This window comes from Palaemon carinicauda, chromosome 31, assembly GCF_036898095.1.
Source record: "Palaemon carinicauda isolate YSFRI2023 chromosome 31, ASM3689809v2, whole genome shotgun sequence".
NCBI lineage: Eukaryota > Metazoa > Arthropoda > Malacostraca > Decapoda > Palaemonidae > Palaemon > Palaemon carinicauda.
The window spans coordinates 15,176,499-15,193,590 of record NC_090755.1 but is presented as its reverse complement, the minus strand read 5'-3'; the positions used below and the strand labels follow the sequence as shown (position 1 = coordinate 15,193,590).

The window sequence follows — 17,092 nt, the reverse complement described above, 5'->3', positions numbered from 1 at the left end:
CTGCATAATTTCCTTGGGTGTCTCTTGTGGCTGTACACCTGGTGACAACCTGGAACTAAGGAAGTTGTGGCCTGCTTTGGTCATTGGTGGTGCTCTATTGGTGATAAAGCTTCTGAAAGTGTTGGCCACTGCTTGGACTTCTTAACCTTCTCTTTGTGTCTTTCTTTTCTTCTGGTATACATCTGGATATATTGTAGGATGCGAAATCTGCTAGCAAGGTCTCTTTTGCTGTTGTTAAGGTCCCTGCAACCTCTTCCTTTATGGAAACGTCATTGGCCCATAAAATGTCGTCCTTGTACAAGCCTAACAAGAAAAAGAAGCATGTGCACTCCTCTTCTAGTTCCGTATTCCACCTCCTGTTCCTCAACTTCAGATGCTGCTATTTCTAAGAAGAAGAAATCGTCGAACAAGTCTAGAAAGACCAATTGGCAGGAGTCATGCGAGACTCTGACTGGAGGAAGGTATTTCAGTATGTGGTACAGGAGTTTAAATTCCTGCTACTGTTGCTGAATTTTGTACCTGACAAAGCATGTGCACTTTCGGTCAGGATGAAGGATGCTTCTTTTCTCCTGGATACTTGAGGTACATGCCAGTCCCTTTAAAGGTTTAAATTCTGCTCATGAATTGCGAGGCAAGGGACAGTGACATTGCCGTATCAAGCAAGACAATGTTATTGAGACTGACCATACTGTATATACATATGATAAGCACCCAAGCCCCCTCTCCACCCAAGCTAGGACCAAGGAGGTGCAGGCAATGGTAGCAACCATTAAATCCTTAGCTCATATGGATGGTGAGATTGCAGTGACCAAAGAAACTAATGAACTTGAGTGGGACTTGAACCCCAGTCTGGCATTCACCAGGTGGGGATGTTAACACATCGGCCACCACAACCCTCAATTCGCTGAAGATACATCGGTTTTAAAATGAGAGAGGTTAATTTGTGGTGGGGTTTAATCAGGTATGCACAATAGACATCCATGGTGAAAGGATCCAACGATCAGCCTTCACTTTTTCACGAGAGAAAGACATTACCATACATGAGTGTGTTCAGCAAAATGGTCCTTGGTCTTCTCAGTTTCCTTGTGGTCAGGTCTACTCATGATTGATTTTGTGATTGGTGACATGGTGATCAGTCACATTGTGATTGGTCAAAGCATGATTGGTTCCCTTATGATCAGTCACCTTGTGATCATTCTCTTTGTGACTCCTGGGAAAGCAGAGATGCTCCCAGATGTGTACATTGTCCTGAATGAGATCACCTGTCACCTGATCTTTCCAAGTATAGCAACTCCACCCTTCGGGAAGTTCTCAGGCTCATGTGAGGCAGATGACTACCCAAGACCACCCAGGACCACTCTCAGCACCAAGATGTTCCATCACTTGTGGGCGATCGTTTACAAGGTCTTTCACCACCTGGTGACTGTTATGTATGAAACATGCTTGCACTCCACCCAATACTGTGTTCACATACCACAGAGACTAAGGTGTACTGTACGTCATCAGTCTCTTGTGGCATGAGTGCCAAAAGCAGTTCTGTTTTTAAAGGGGAGGCTGATAGTCAATTTGGGCTCCCTTCCACCTCTTCAGGGTACACTAACGTCTCTGTTCTCATTCTGAATCGTGCTTGTTCTTTAAGGAGAGGACTGTCTCCAGAGGTGATTATTGAGATCTTCCTTGCAAGGAAGATGTCTCACATTTTAAAAATTCTCATGATGTTGGGGGTGGAGAACTCTAGACTTCCACTCATTTGTGAATCCAATGAACTTTTAGAGAGAATACCGTGGCTTCTGTGACAGTGGGATCTATGGTTATTGATGGGGGTTTTGGCACCTCTCTAGGGTCAAGGACCTCATTGGAGTTGCCACTGTCATAACTTGCTTGCTCGCAGAGGGAATTATTGTATTTCTGAGCCTGAGAATTCATTTGGGTCTACCCATTCAATTAAGTTCCTACCCCCCCCCCCTTTTAGCTCAACAATGGAGTTCTTACATGCTTTAGGGTACAAGTCCATCTCCTCTTCTTGTTAATTACTCAGTTTCTGCTTTGACGGCTGGATTGCCTGCGGAGAGACTCAAGGCTGTAGGCATAGTCTTTTCCACTCTTGAGTCTGCTGAATGTAAACCAGCCTCCCAGTAGCTTCCTGGGTCACTCAATGGCCTAGTACATTTGACTAATTTCCCACTACAGTACACAGGATTTGTCAAATCCTGAGATGTTAGCAAAGTACAGAGATTTGGTTCTGTCTGATTCAGAGGTGGTGACCTTCATAGTCACCTAACCAGTGGGCCAATTGGGTCCTTGAGATGAGGGATATAGTTATTTCCTAATTCTCCAAGTGAGTTGGGCAGGATGCCCACACTCGTACTGGAGGCTACAACTCTCTTTCCTCAAGTGAGCGTAGAAGCAACAGCAGTGACGTGGGGAAGACTAGCCATGATCCCTCGTCAACCTTGCAGTTAGTTTCACGGAATCCAGGCACTTCAAAGGCAACTGTGGCGAGACTGGTAGCTGCCAGGCCATCAGGGTTGGCTTTTAGGAAAGCTACGACTGCTTCAAAAGCCCAATCAGGATCTCTAGGTGATTTTTTTTTTTTTAATCTAAGTAAGGCATGGACAGTACTCCAGCCTTTCATCCCCAACCTGGCCAGTTCAGGAGGGGCAGAAAAGGTAAGGGGGTAAAGGAAGGCTGAAGTTAGCAGTCTCCTCCTTCAGGGATACTTACTAGGCACGGAATCCAGGCACTTCAAAGGCAACTGTGGCGAGACTGGTAGCTGCCAGGCCATCAGGGTTGGCTTTTAGGAAAGCTACGGCTGCTTCAAAAGCCCAATCAGGATCTCTAGGTGATTTTTTTTTTTTATCTAAGTAAGGCATGGACAGTACTCCAGCCTTTCATCCCCAACCTGGCCAGTTCAGGAGGGGCAGAAAAGGTAAGGGGGTAAAGGAAGGCTGAAGTTAGCAGTCTCTTCCTTCAGGGATACTTACCATTGGGCAATTGGAAAGTGATATGAAGCAGAGTATAGGGTTGTAGAATTCCTTCAGGATGTATACTGCCTATCCTTCAAAAGATCTTTGACCTAACACCACTTGCCCTCTGGTGGTGTTCCAAAGTTACCCTCTGAAATTGCTGAAAGCTCTGGCCTTGGCAGCAGTGGTGTAAGCAAAGGAAGAGAAGAATGTGCTTAAAGTTATTTAAGATGGTTCTCCAAGATTTTATAGTTTACCATCGTGGTGGAGATAACAGTTAGGGAGAGCAGACAAGTTATTGACACCTTGCTGCTGAACAAGTTTATCAAACACAGTTCATCATGGAGATGGCAAGTATCCTGTAGTCTGCCATGAAAAAGGAAAACATGTTTTTGATGGATCTGAATTACCCATATTTCCAAGTACACATCCATCAGTGCTTCTCCCCCAAGTGTTCATACTAATTTCATTCTAGTCTCAGCTTGGGCCCACTCAAATATGATACAACTGTTGTGGTATATCGACAAGTGACTGTTCCTGGTCTTAGCTAGGTAGTGTTTACATTCTTGTTCAGTTGAGAACTTCTGGCATAGCAGTTCAGTGTCTTCTGGGAGATCTTTCTTCATTTGAGAAACGTGTTCCACATGGGCATCTCCACTAGTGATCGCTTCAGTGGTGTCTGAAGCATCACTAATTGTCATTCAGCGATCTCTCATCCCATCTTATTCTAGTGGAGCAGGAAGTATGGAGCAATTTTTCTTGGTGGCTCAATGACAAAAATAACCTCACCAGTGGAGTTCCCCTCGATTCCCCACCTAAAGGTTTGCTTCTGTTCTTGGACACATGCAAGGATGGTTGGGTCATACACCTAGGTGAGGGATCAAGTCACCTTAGGGATGTGGTCTTTAGAGGAAATGAACCAGCATATCAATCTGTTGAAAATGTGAGTAGTGTTAAAGCACTGCAAGTTTTTCAAAGGATTGTAATAGAGACACAGTAGTGTTGATGAGTGACAACATTACAGGACTGTAGTATTGTACATCAGCAAGCAAAAAGGAACTGTATCGTACAGTTTTTTGATGAAGCAAGTGCACATCTAGGCAGTGGACAGTGATGTAGAGTTGTCACCAAAATTCATTAAAAAACAGAGAATGTACTACCAAAAAGGTGCAGTCACCAGGGGTCAGGTTGTAGGTTCGGAGTGGTCCCTAAATCCTCATGCGTCAGAAAGGATCTTGGTCTCTTGGGATCACCGACAGTAGGCCTTTTTTGCCACATGGTTAAACAGGAAACTTTAGGTGTTCTGTTCCCCATATTCAAGGCTACTATTGCACACCCTTAGGACATTCTGGTCGAGTATGCCGTTCCTCCCTTATGCTGGATTTGCTGAATAATCAACAGTGTTGATGACATTGAGTCTCAGGGGGAACCCTGGTGGCAGTGGGGTGATTGGTATCCAGATCTGTGGATGCTTCTTTGCGAGGTGCTTAGAAAACCAGCATGGTAGCCCACTCTTCGCTTGTCAGCTCTACCTTCAGAGATTATATCTCTCGGGGAAGTAATTTGCACTTCACAGGTGGAGATTATCATCCAGCCTCTCTTTTGAGTGAAAGGCTTTTTATGAGCCACTGTACAAGAGATGTCTGGATACCTGCAAAGATCCTCTGCATCTATTTACCAAGGAAAGGGCGCCATCTTCTATGATTGGTGTTGTAAAAGAGATACTTCTCCAGTCAGAACCTCTCTCCAATTAATTGCTGATTTTCTCATATGTCTTTCCCAAGAGAAGTTTCTCAGCTTCAGTGGTGAAAGGCTATCACTTGGCCTTAATGGGAACTGTCTATGCTCATGAGGAGCTTCAAGCAGTATTGTCCATCCAAGAACCTCAGCCCCCTGAGAGGGATGTGACCCGTGTTCTCAAGTTTCCTATGTGTGACCCATTTGAGCATTTAAATTGCTAATCAGACAGAGTTCTGACAATCAAGACTGTTTTTCTGCTAGCATTAGCAGGACATCATGGCACCTTATATGGCATAGGTCATTTCAGAAGGATGGAAGTAGATCTCCTTTACTTTTGTTCCTGAGTTCGTGACCAAGATTCGAAACCTAGTTGTCAACGATTCCAGGTATGAGTCCTTCTCCAATTTGTCTCTTCAGGAGGTGTTCAGAAGGAATCACGTTGACTTGCTTCCAAAAGAAAGATATCAAAGAATACTGTGTTGTTGGGGGTTTGTGATACCATCTAACGTACCTATCTTTCTACCAAGGGGCTTGAAGGTCCATCTTAGGCAAGGGCTCATGGAGTAAGAGATATTGCCTCCATCCTAGCATTCAGGAGAACATCTCAGTTGCTAAGGTATTAAAGGTAAGAGTTTGGAAATGTCAAACAACCTTTACCTCCCACTACCTACAAGAGTATACAAATAAGTCTTTGGATAACTTTACCATTAGTCCTGTGGTGGCTGCTGTGTGTGTTGTGTAGCCAGCTCTCACAGGACAAGAAACATCTGATTTAAGATAGCTGCTTCAAATTATCCTTGTAATGAAAGGTATAATGACTGGCCTTCTTTACTTCTTTCTACCCACTCTTTTTTTTTTTTTTTTTTTTTTTTATAAAGTATCTCGCTTCTTTCTACCCACTCTTTTTTTTAAAACTATCTCGCTTCTTTCTCCCCCATCCTTCCTAACAAGTGGTATGATAGCAAGGATATATTCAAACCCCATTTCTTACAATAGCTAAGAATACAATCGGGCATCATATCCTGTGGCCAAGTACCACACATTCTTGGTATGATCCTAACCTAACAAGTGTGTGGCATCCCTATGCAGATCATTAGGAGGTTGGAGGAGTCATCACTTTTGTTCTAACCAAAAATTGGATTCATAAGGACTTCTTCCCTCCTAAGGATAACTTCTATTAAAGGACACTAGTTTGTATTTGTGTAGGAACAAATCACGTTTTTCAAGTAATTTTTATTTTTCCTAACTATACAAACCTGATTCCCCTAAGTTACACTTTACATCTGAACCATCTGCAAGTCCCAGGCCTAAGGCCAAAAGTGCTACTCTCACTGACTAACTGACTAATGGGTGGGCTGGGCTTCTCTGCCACCCATTGCTAGTTATAACTCTCGTTGAATTTCAATGGTTGTTCAAGCTTCACTGAAGTCATACTCATAATAAAGGACTCGGGGTTATATAGTTAAGAAAAATACAAATTACTTAGATTATCTGTGATATTGTAAGCAACTGGTGCTATTTCCCAAATGGGGTCTTCTCAAAATTTAAGTACATTGGGTTTAAGACTCATTTTTTTTTTCATTCTTTTCTACATTACCTTCAGTCTCGGGCTGCATAAGTGGATTTGGTTACCTGTCCCATTGGCATATATATTACAAAATTGTATGTACAATATAATTTTTCTTAGGTTTACACATTAGAGTACTGTATTTACGTACTTCCAGTCTCCCTCCCTCTTAATTGCAAGTGCAGGATGCTCTGAGTAATTTGTGGCTATTTCCTTCAACATTGTGTGAACTGAGACGGGTTTTTCTGATGCTGGTCCCTCCTCAGCCATCTGTAGTTGCACAGGCTCATGAGCCTCTGAAGTCTTAATGCAAGTAGCTGGCAGGATCTGTAAAATGTAATACTAAACATTCCAAGGTCTAAAAAAAATAAAAGATAGGTAATTAAATCAGTAAAGCATGATCTGGTAAACTAATATCTGAGCCTTTTTGTTATATGCATCCTTGTACAGGGAATGAAATGAGTAAAATACAAAGGTTTCATACCTGGTCTGGCCCATTTCTTGGCTCTGATTGAGGAGGTTCTTCCACAGCCACTGGATCGCCCATGATTGTAATGACAAGACACAACGGGTGTCTATGACCTAATGCAGAATGGAGGAATGTGCTCTACAAAGTACTGTTCCGCTTCTAATTAGGAACTCTGCTAATGCATACAAGCACTGTTTCTATTATTTAAATAAGACTGTTGTGAAATCACCTGTTAAAGGAAAATTATTAAGCTCTAAAATATCATTGTTCAAAGTAAAATCATGAAGAAGCCGTACAGTTGAGTGCACACCTTTGAAAAATACACATTGTGTTATTGCGTAACTGGATGACATAAGATGCTGGAATTGAAAATTCATACAGGTATTTATTATCATGAGAAATCCTTACAATGAATCAATGATGTTCAGCATGTTTTGCCTTGTGAATTGATGGACGGGGTGAAAATGGTTAATAATCAATTACACCAACAATTAGTAACTATATTTTTCGAAAACCAACGAAAGTTGGCTAGATACTGGATTGTTTTGAGGTGAAAGTAAAAGTTAATTTTACTTGAAGAGGAAGATTCTGAAATGTGTCTACTGTTATGTATGTGATTTGTAAGTAATTGCATTTTATATGAATGTCCTATGTAACAGCATAGCAATACAAATATTGTGCAATATCCAAGCATCTACATGTGTATAACTTGAACCATGTAAGTAATGCTGCAAATATAATTCAGTATTAGGTTCTATTAAGATTTTCTCAAAAAGCATACCATTTTATGGATTTACCTCCAGTAATCAGATATAATAATATTATTATTACTACTACTTGCTAAGCTACAACCCTAGTTGGAAAAGCAGGATGCTATAAGCCAAGGGGCTCCAACAGGGAAAATAGCTCTGTGAGGAAAGGAAACAAGGAAAGATGAAATATTTTGAGAGCACTAACAACATTATAATAAATATTTCTTATATAAAGTATAAAAACTTTAACAAAACAACAGGAAAAGAAATAAGATAGAATAGCATGCCCGAGTGTACCCTCAAGCAAGAAAACTCTAACCCAAGACAGTGGAAGACCATGGGAAGAGGCTATGGCACTACCCAAGACCAGAGAACAATGGTTTGATATTGGAGTATCCTTCTAGAATAGCTGCTTAGCATAGATAAAGTCTCTCTTCTTCTACCCTTACCAAGAGGAAAGTAGCCGCTGAACAGTTACAGTGCACTTGGTTGAAGAAGAATTGTTAGGTAATCTCAGTGTTGTCAGGTGTATGAGGACAGAGGAGAATATGTAAAGAATAGACCAGATTATTTGGGGTAGATAAAGGGGAAATGAACCGTAATTTATACTATGATGCTCATTATTTGGTTTTAATCACTTCTGCTTTTTTTATGGCAACAGTCATGTATTAGGCACATAAGGTTTTTATCGATAAAGACCTTAATAAACGGAATTTCTCATTTTCGCCTACAATGCATGGAGATTTCGGTGACTAGGATACAATTCAGTTCATAACATAATTTATTTGCCATTGATAAGTAAACAGGTCATCTGTTAACTGCATATTGAAAAATAAATATTGTAGTTGGATGATTAGCTATAACATCTATTTTACAATATACAGTTTACTGCTAAGCTGCCTACCAGTGGATATGAAATATATTCTGTTGATATCTGCATTACATCCTTGTTGCCAAATGTTGTATCCTGATGAATAGCTATACAGTATATGTAAAGATGCAAAAAAAAAAAAAAAAAAAATCTCATGGTACTGTAGAAGGGACATTAAATGTTTGGTCAATTAAAATGCAAGTTGACATAACAGCTGATGTATCAGATATGATTGAGAGAACAGCAAGGACTATTCCTGATCTTATTTTCTCGTAGAAACCACTAATGGAGTCTTAAAGGATTACAGTTTATATGATATTAAGGTAATAGGTTCATCACCAGTAGAAGTACAGTATAATGAGCAGAAGCTAGACAAGATGCCATTTATTCTAGTCAAAGGTTAAGGACAGACCTCATTTGATCTAGGGTTGCTGTAGTATTTTAGATTAGATTGGAAAGGCATTTTGTAAGTTACCAGCACACAACAGGAACAAAAAAATAAACTTCTGTGGATTATGTTTCATCAGAACTCAAGAAAGAGGGGAAAAGACCTCTCGTTCTAAAGTTTCCATAAGAATTATAAATGACTTCACATTTGAAAGAACTTTAACTGGTAAGAATTCTAAACGATGTCTTCATTTGAAGTTTTCTGCCTGGTGACGATTTCTAAATCTTCTATAAATTGAATGTTTCTGGTTGGTGACTTCAATGCTAGATGACCTGTCATTTTAGGGTTTAAAGGCCGCTCATGAGTGGCAGAGGGAAGGGATAGTGACATTGCCCTAGCAATCAGGTCAATGCTTTAGAGACTGACCATGAATACATATGATCAGCGCTCAAGTACCCTCTCCACCCAAGCTAGGGCCAGGGAGGGCCAGGCAATGCCTGCTGATGACTCAACATATAGACCTACTGTAAAGGCTCCTCCAAACCCCCCATCCTTAGGTCACAAGGACGGGTTTGAATGGGACTCGAAACCAAGTCTGGCGATCACCAAGGAGACGTTACCTCTAGGCCACAGTCTAAGGCTAATTTGCCAAGTAGAAGTAAATTTAATGATCTCTCATTTCAAAGTTCTGTTAAGGGCTTTGTTTGCAAGGTTCTGTTAGGAAATTTAAATGACCTCTTGATTGTTTCTTTTCATAACTTGAATTCTATAAGATCCCTTACTTGAAAGTTTCTGTTGGAAATTTTATGACGTCTTGCTTAAAAATTTGTAAGGGTTCGGTAAGGTAACTTGCAAGAAAATGTCTTTTAAATCACTTGAATTGTAAATTACCTCTCATTTGAAACTTTTTGTTAAGGGACTTGAAATGACCTCCGAATCAAAAATTTCTGTTTGACGACTTGAATTTAAATGTAATTTAAATTAAAACTTTGTTAGGTGACTTGAATTTAAATGTCATATTAAATTGAAATTTTTTTGAGGTGACGTGAATTTAAATGTGATTAAAATTAAAGGTTTGTTAGGTGACTTGAATTTAAATGTAATTTAGAGTAAAATTTTCTGTTAGGTGACTTAAATTTAAATGTAATTTAAATTAAAATTTTCCGTTAGGTGACTTAAATTTAAATGTAATTTAAATTAAAAGTTTATGTTAGGCGACTTGAATTTAAATGTCATTTAACTCAAGTTTCTGTTAGGCAATTTGACTTCTGAGATATATATGTTTATTAGGAATAGATTTAATGGCCTTAGATTTGAAAGCATCTGCTAGTTGACTTGAATTCTAAATCACCTCTTATTTGATCTGTTCTGTTACGTGACTTGAATTCCAATTGACTTTCCATTTGAAAGTTTACTGCAGATGACATGATTAGTAAATTACCTCTCGTCTTAAAATCTCTGGGTAGGTGATTTGAGCTCTAAAGTGAATATGCTATGGAAAAATAGATGTAATGACTTCTAATTTTGAGATTTCTGTTTAGTATTTTGAATGATAAAAGTAAATTTCCTTGAAAGAATAGTTTTAATTAGCTCTTCGCTGTCCATGGCTTGAACACAATGTATCATGATTATGGTTGTTCCGAGTTAGTCTATGTTCATGGGTTTACCGTACTTAAGGAGCTGTTGGTTGTTTTGTGCATAAAATGAAAATTTATTTTCTACACAATCTAGTATATATTTTACGAATAATATTGTATACGAAAGAAAGAAGTATTATGTGAATCATATATTCACAGATATTCTGCGTCATTGATAGCCAAAAATATAGGTCTCTGCATAGTAATGATACGAATACCTATAGAATGTTTTAGATAAGACTATTATTACTAAAGTCATATACATATTTCAGGGAATTAACATGAGGAAAATGCATCCAGTGTCTGGCAGAAGGAAATTTATTATTAAAAATTATCTTGAACTGAACTTGTGTCATGTTTTAAAACATTTCAAGTCAAAATGAATTCTTGGTTTATTTTAAAACACAATATCAAAATAAGTTAGTGGAGTATTTTTTTTAATAACAACTCGTGGTGCATTTCAAAACATTAACTTGAATTTAACTCGTGGCTGAAGTTATGTTTCATTATAAAACATCAACTCTACCTGAATTATTGGTGTATTTTAAAATAACTTTAATCAAGCCTGAGACTTCAATTATGCTATATTACCTTGATGATGATGGATGATAGAAGGAAACACAAAGGTATAATGAAGATATATTTAGAGCTTTGGATAGAACTATTAAGAGGGAATGCATTACAGTAAATGAGAGATGGATGGATAGGAGTTGTGAAGTGGTAGAAGATTTGGGTGGGGGAGATGAACAGAGAAAGTCTGATAAAGTGATAGAAATTGCTTAAAAAAAAAGAAATATCTAAAAAGTTGATGGAACTATGGTTATGGAATCAAAAGAAATATTGGTGAGATGAACAGAATGAATATATAGGAGAATTGTTTGATGATGATGTATCCCATGCGTTTCATACATGCTCATACACTTTAATGCTACTGCTTTTTCTTATCTCTCGTTCTCACCCGCACTGATAATATAAAAACATGTAAAAGCCTGCCATTGCATGTCTCATATTGTTTGAATTTTTTATACATTGTTGCCTTCAAATACCTGTATATAATCTCATTATCTGTTTAATAAAACTCACTCATGTTCACCTCGCCTCTCGGTTAAAACCTAACAGCTACGTGCCACATTGGCGACCCTAAAATGACTGTCCCACACTGCCTTTTTTCACCCAGTGCTTCGCCCTACCCTTTTTAAAATGCCGCCCACTGAACCTGACTCTTTGACATATGCCGTCTCGATAAAACTGCTGCCCTTCGCCAGCAGAGAAGTGTTCGCTGAAGTTCAGTTTCGAATCAAGGGCATGACTCACTCAAGCAGCAAAGCTGACTATGTCCTCGTGGCAATTCCCAAGGACACTTTCCCAGAAATCTCTGATTGGCTTTGTGACCGGGGGATGCCCCTAATATTGTGTGACGCCCTCAAAAGATACCTCATGGAGCAGTACTCACCATCGCCAGCCACCCGTATAGTCAAGCTTTTCCAGCTCTCTTAGAGAAATGATCAGTATCGTTTGCCTGCAACCTGCCACAGATGGCTCTCCTCGAGAAGTGAACCTGCTTTGTACGCTTTGGGTACAACGCTTACCCGAACCTGTCCATGCCATCATCCCCGATGTTAATACCTTGCCCATGAAGGAACTGATGACCAAATTTGATGCCCTTATGGACAGCCACTTTACTACCTTCAAGATCTCCAACAACGCCTCCACTCTTGATGAAAAGGACAACCATTCAACACCGACCGAAGCTGAAATGTGAATGCGATAGGACACTGACGCCCAAGTCATAACATGTCGGAATAGTGACAAATCCGCCTACCACACACACATGCTACCCCTTGTTCACACCCCCAACCAATGACCTCTATAGCCACTTACTGACGCCCATCAGTCGCATTTTTGCTACTATCACTCCAGACTCAGGGCTGCTGCGAAGAAATGTACGGTTGGTTGTCAGTGGCCCAAAAACTTGTAAGTAGACCATTACTTGTGGTGGTGGCCTCCCCTGTCATTAACTTGTTCTTTTTATATGATGCAGGCACGGGTGTGTGGTTTTTAGTAGACACGGGTGCTTTCCGTTCCCATCTACCAAAGCCACTCTTTGAGACACGACGTAGTCATTCTAAGCCTGCTGACGTCCACCTGGTAGCTGCCAATGAATCTGATATCCCCACCCACTGGTATGAGACACTCACATTGTCGTTTGGGATGCCAAATGCCATCGAAAATTCCTTGTTGCCTACGTAACATTGCCACTACTTGGTGAGGATTTCCTCACACGTTTCCACCTTCTGGTTGATGTGACACATTGAGGGTTAGTCAACGCTGACTCATACTCGTCAACACCTCTTCAACCTGCCTCCTCCGACCTCGCACTCCACATCAGCACACCCACAGAGGCCTACACCCACCTAACATCGTACCCGAAAATCTTCCATCCAGAACTTCAGCAAATGCCCATGGTTCCTGCCAACCACGATATTTATCACCATATCATGATGACGGGTCCCCCGGTGTTTGCCAGATTCAGACGTGTGGCCCTGTATTGTTTGGCAGTGGCTAAACAAACATTCGCCAAAATGGAAGAAATGTGTCTTGCTGAATAGGTCCTCAAACCCATGGTCATCACCCTTACACATCGTTCCAAAGAAGGGTGGTTCCCTGCGCCCTTGTCAGGATTACAGGCATCTTAACGTGCAGACAGAACTGGATCACTACCCCCTTCCCAACATTGCCGACGTTAACTCCTACTTCCATGAAGCGAAGATTTTCTCCACTCTTAACCTCTTGAAGGGGTATTATCAGGTGCCCAGGAACCTAGAAAACATCTCCAAGACTGCCATCACTACCCCCCTTTGGTACATACGCATTCAGTTACTCCTGATTTGGCCTTTGTAATGCTTGGACCCTCTTTTCAATGCCTCATGGATGTCATCTTGGGTGACCTCCCCTTCTGCCTATGTCACGTGGATGACATATTTGTGTTCTCTTCCTCCAAAGAGGAACATTTCCGTCACCTACACATTGTTCTCGACGGCCTACAACAGAACAGACTTGTAGCCCGATACAACAAGTGTACCTTTGGCACCAACAAAGTATCAGTCTTAGAGTACCCCATCACTCCTGAAAAAGTACCACATCACTCCTGAAGGCCTCCACTCCCTCCCTGAGAAAGCATCAGCTGTTTACAACTTCCCCACGCCCTCGACCACCAAAGCATTCCAATAATTCTTGGACTTGATAAACTATTATCACAGGTTTCTGGCAGCCATTACTGCCACTCTTGTCGCTTCTACACCTCCCTAAAGGGCAAGGCAACACAACTGAAGTGGGGTCCCCTTCAGGAAGCGGCCTCTGTAACACAAAGAATGTCCTATCAACTGCTGCTGGTCTCGCTTTTCCCGTGCCACATACCCCTCTCCTCTCCACCGTTGCCAGTGACATCATTATTGATGCAGTGCTCGAGCAGGTTGTCAACGGCTCACCCCATCCATTGCCCTTCTTCAGTAGAAAAGTGTCCAAGGTGGAATCCGGCTACTCTACCTTAGACTGCGAATTGCTGGCAGTACATTTGGCTGTCCTTCACTTTTGCCACATCTTAGAAGGTGCGTCCCTTCTCATTCGCATGGACCACTGCCTCTGGTGTACGCCTTCACATGTCAGTCTGATGCCTGATCCGCCTGTGAATGCCGACATCTCTCTGCCGTGGCTGAATACAGCAGCACCCATACACATCATTGGGATGCCCTGTCAAGAAACACATTAGCCACCATTCACCTGAGATTGGATTACAACACCTTGGCAGAAGCTCAATGAAAAGATCCAGAGTACCAAGCATGTAAGACATCCTGCACATCTCTCCGTTGGGAAGACATTGCCTTCAACGACTCCAACGCCATCCTCCTCTGTGATATCAGTACTGGTAGGCCCCAACCGTGGAAACCTGCCCCGATGCGTTAACACGTGTTTGACATCATCTATGGCCTCTGACATGCCACCCAAAATGAACTTCATCTTCAGTAGCTGTGGAGTAGATTGGCACAATCTACTGCACAGCTACTGAAGATGAAGTTCATTTTGGGTGGAAATACTAAGGAGGCTAAGGATTAGGTCCACGCCTGTACTTCATGCCAAACTTCAAAAGTTCTTTGGCACACGGATTTAGTAGTTGACACCTTTCCTCAACCTCAGCGTCGTTTTGCTCACAATCATGTCGAAGTAGTAGGTCCCCTACCCACATCACAATGACACTGTTGCCTTTTTACCATTATTGACTGCTGCACTCATTGGCAAACTGCAATGTCCGCCTCATGTACATCTGCCTCACTCTCAGGGATGATAGTGAGATTTGGTATCCCTGAGCATATTAGTTTTGACAGGAGTACCACTTACCTCTCAATTCTGGACTTCATCAGCAAATCTCCTAGGCATCACCCTATATCAGACAACCACCTACAACCCTGCAGCCAACGGAATGGTTGAACATTTTCATTGCACCATCAAAGCAGCCTTGATGTCCCGATGCAATGACTCCAACTGGTTTACTCAACTTCCCTGGGTCGTCCTGGGATTAAGGACCACTCCTAAGGATGCCCTGAATGTCTCAGCAGCTGAAATGCTTTATGTCGATCCATTGGTCGTCACTGATGAATTTTTCATCTGCAACTTCCTCCGATAATCTAAACTGCTTATGTCCCGTTGTGGAAAAAATTTTCCCTGCGGGCAGACTTACAAGTCCTCACTAAAGCAACACATACCGAAAAATTTACACAAAGCAAAGCACATCTTGCGCACCGACACTAGCAAGCCATTGGTGATGCCACCCCCCCCCCCTACATGAGCCCTTTCCTTGTGGACACCAAAGGTTTTTTAATATTCGTAGTAAAGAAGATTGGGTCTCTGTTGATCGTCTACAATCTGCGTATCTCTTGCAAGATGACCCGCCTACAGTTTACATATCTAGAGCAGGGCACCTATTTCACAGGTATGTGTTTTTAGGAGAAGAGCCATGTCTCAAACGTTTTTCACACACTCATACACTGTAATGCTATTCCTCTTTTACCCCTCGTTGTCTCCCGCACTAATAATAGAAAAACCTATTTAAGCCTTCCATCGCATGTTTCATATTGTTTGAATTTTTGCGACATTGTTGCTCTCAACTGCTTGTATATATGCTTGTTATTTGTTGACTAAGACTCATTTGCATTCATCTCGCTTCTCTGTTAGAACCTAACAGTTATGTTACCACAATGACAAGGCTAGAGCTACTGGAATTGAATGACAATGGAGAGGGACTAAATATAATCAAATCAGAGGTATAGGAAGCTTTTAAGCAAATGATAAGCGGTAAAAAAACAGGGGATGACGAAATAGCAGCAGCAGAAATGTTGGTAGCTCAAGTAGAGTACATAATTGAGATATTAATAGAGATTGTGGAGGGAATACCCGGTATATGAAGATGTAAGGCCTGCAACACAGATGTATAAATTAACATTTATCACAACACCAAAAATACCAAGAACACCTGAGTGCAGTAAAAGCCTGTCCATCAGTATCATGAGTTAGATCACAAAAAGTAATTCTAAAAGTTGTCTTGAATAAAATAAGAAATAAGATGCTCCCAGAGATTGACAATGAACAGTACGGTTTTATGAGAGATAAAGGGACAAGAAATGCAATTTTTATTTTGAGAATGTTTGTTTTGTTGACTATGGAAAGGCTTTTGATCGGGTTAGACATGTAGCCTTTATACGGATACTAGAGCAGATAGAAATCGATGGGAAAGATGTGAGAATGATGCAGAATTCCATTTTGTAGGTTTTGTTCAGACAAAACTTATAAGAACCACTATAATCATTTTTTTTTAGCGAGGCAGATTTGCACCGACTCGCAGTGGTTCCCTTTTAGCTCGGAAAAGTGTCCTGATCGCTGATGGGTTGGACAAGATAATTCTAACCAATCAGTGATCAGGAAACTTTTCCGAGCTAAAAGGGCACCGGTGCGAGTCGGTGCAAATGCGCTTCATTAAAAGAAATTGACCATAGTCAATCATCTCTTAACTGCTCTCTTCAGCCATGAATGCATCCAAACATAGCATGCCTGGTCTGTCAGAGGTTGGCTAACATTATCTTTTGACATTGACTAACATCCAGATGTTCACTAACATTATTCAGAGGATGTTAAAGAGGATATTGTGGATTAGAAATTGAAAAGAACGGTAAAGTGAATCGAATAGAACAGCCCAAGAAGAAATAAATGCCCGCGAGACGAAGGTTACAAAAGATTCGTCATCTAGTGGTTTTACTTTCAGGTTTCCAAAAATAGCTCTTTCCTATGATTTTTTGATTGAGAGAGAGAGAGAGAGAGAGAGAGAGAGAGAGAGAGAGAGAGAGAGAGAGAGAGAGAGAGAGAGAGAGGGGGTTACAATTACTAAAAAAAAACTCATGTTACACCATATAAACTCATTTTTATCTGTTTGGAGAGAGAGAGAGAGAGAGAGAGAGAGAGAGAGAGAGAGAGAGAGAGAGGGGGGGGGGGGGCGGTTACAATTACTATAAAAAACATATGTTACATTCCATAAAACGTAAAAACTTATTTCTATCTGTTTGAAGTGTTGAGAGAGAGAGAGAGAGAGAGAGAGAGAGAGAGAGAGAGAGAGAGAGAGAGAGAGAGAGAGAGAGAGAGAGAAATGAATCACCG

At 41.0% G+C, this 17,092-nt stretch overlaps 1 protein-coding gene across 8 annotated transcripts in view; it reads right to left on the bottom strand.

The window, feature by feature from the left end:
* The window catches only part of LOC137624320 (long-chain-fatty-acid--CoA ligase ACSBG2-like), a 196,536-nt gene that overhangs the window by 161,514 nt on the left and 17,930 nt on the right, over positions 1-17,092 (bottom strand). For 7 of the 8 annotated variants that reach the window (XM_068354989.1, XM_068354988.1, XM_068354987.1 and 4 more), the window contains exons 2-3: positions 6,758-6,971; positions 6,425-6,600 (exon numbers count right to left, since the gene is read on the bottom strand). In XM_068354989.1, coding sequence (XP_068211090.1) covers positions 6,425-6,600; positions 6,758-6,820 — 239 coding nt within the window. In that variant the 5' untranslated portion in view covers positions 6,821-6,971. The remainder of the gene's footprint in view (positions 1-6,424; positions 6,601-6,757; positions 6,972-17,092) is intronic. The other variant, XM_068354990.1, reaches the window with a different exon arrangement.